We start from the raw sequence: 1,625 nt of genomic DNA, 5'->3' as shown, positions 1-1,625 counted from the left end.
CTAGTTGTACAGCCACTTCCAGCAGCTGAGGGGGTCGGGTGGGGGTGGGGGCTCTTCATCCCCCTGCGGCCACCTGCCCCCTTCTCCAGCCCTCCTTATTTCCTCCCGCTGAGCCCGCACGGCCTTCGGACGGCCGCACAGATCACAAACAGCCTGGTTCCAGCCTGGTGGTGGGTGCTGAGTTGGTGGCCCGCGCCGGAAACAGCCGCCGACACCGCGAGTTTCCTCCGTCTGCCCGGCGCTCCCGGTCTCTTACTGTCAGCAAGGCCCGTGGACGGGCTGGCGGGCTACCAGGGCCTCCAGAGGCCGAGGCCGGGGCCGCGGGGAGGCGCGGGCGGCGCGGGCGCAGGTGCGGGCGGCGGGGAAGGCGCGGGCGGGCCGCAGGAGGCCCCAGAGCGCGCGCCGTCGGGGGTGGTGCCGGCCGCCCTCCGCCGCAGGTGCTCCAGGAGGCGGGCGCTCACGGCGGGCTCCAGGACGCGCCAGGCCGGCAGCAGGCGGGCCAGACGAGCCAGGCAGGCGCGGTAGCCCTCGCCGTAGCTGTCCGGGGGCGCTGAGGACGGAGAGAGGCGTGAGGCGCGCGGTGGGGTGCGGGGCGGCAGGCGTGGGGCAGGGCTGGGGCGGGGCGGGTCACTCACTGGGCGCCGCGGCCGCGCAGGAGGACGCCGGCAGCTCCTGCAGGAAGCGCACGGTCATTTCCAGGATGTCCGCCTTCTCCAGCTTCGAGTAGCGGGAGCTCTGCGCCCGGCCACGAGGGAGAGCAGAGACACGGACAAACGAGACAGATCTCCGGCGCCAGCCCCGCTCCGGCTCGGCCTCCCGCGCCACGCGGAGCCTGCTCGCCGGCTCCTTGGGCGAGGGCCCCTCAGGCCACCCGCCCTCCTCGCGCTGCGCCCCGGAGCTCCCACCCCCGCCCCCGAGCGCCCCGGCACCCACCTCCCTGCCCAGCAGCGGCAGGATGAGCCCCTTGAGCTGCCTGAGGCTTGCGTTGATGCGCGCGCGGCGGCGCTTCTCCAGCTGCGGCTTCAGGCTCTGCGGACGGGCCCCGAGGCCGAGGTTACGCGGGTCGCAGGCCCGGTCCCCGCCCCGGTCGCCCAACCCTCACTCCCCAGCGCCTACCTTGCGCAGCTCCGCCGGGTCCGCCCCTCTCCGAGGCAGCCCCATGCTCGGCGGGGAAGCGGCGCGGCTGCGGGGCCCGCGTGTGGGAGACCTGTGCCCGCGCGGACACCGAGCGCAGACCCGGGCCGGAGGGGATGTCCCGCGCTCTGCAGGAGCGGGCGCTGGAGGGGTGCGCACCACGCCAGCCGCCGGGCTTTAAGGAGGCGGTGTCGCCCGCCCCGCCCCTCCCCATCCCTCCCCTCGGAGTCTGGCCGCCTGCGGGTCCCACCTCCCGCCTTTGTTCCATGGCGGGATAGGGGCGGGAGGGGGACAGCGGAGCCCCTGCGGTGCCGCCCCTGGCCTTCGCATCCCATCTGCGGCGGGGTCGCGGGCCGAGGGCGCACCCCAGCACCTGCACGGGTGTGTGTGGGCGCCATCGAAGCCTTGGCTGCCCTGAGCTCGCTCAGCCTGCGGTCCCTCCTCGACCAGCGCCGCCCTTCGGGCTCACCTCCTCCTCTGAGCCCCACCCT

The 1,625-nt window shown here is 75.3% G+C and overlaps 1 protein-coding gene across 1 annotated transcript; it reads right to left on the bottom strand.

Annotated features, from left to right (window-relative positions):
- Nucleotides 1–287: 287 nt before the first annotated feature.
- HES2 (hes family bHLH transcription factor 2) lies at nt 288–1,161 on the bottom strand. Its single transcript, XM_045998225.1, has 4 exons — nt 1,117–1,161; nt 934–1,029; nt 636–735; nt 288–550 (listed from the first exon to the last, which is right to left on the bottom strand). The coding sequence occupies exons 1-4, from the start codon at nt 1,159–1,161 to the stop codon at nt 288–290; spliced, it is 504 nt and encodes a 167-aa protein (XP_045854181.1).
- Between the last annotated feature and the right edge of the window lie 464 nt (nt 1,162–1,625).

Source organism: Meles meles, chromosome 1 (assembly GCF_922984935.1).
Source record: "Meles meles chromosome 1, mMelMel3.1 paternal haplotype, whole genome shotgun sequence".
NCBI classification, from domain to species: Eukaryota; Metazoa; Chordata; class Mammalia; order Carnivora; family Mustelidae; genus Meles; species Meles meles.
The sequence above is the reverse complement of the archived record's forward strand: the minus strand, read 5'-3'. Positions and strand labels throughout refer to the sequence as shown.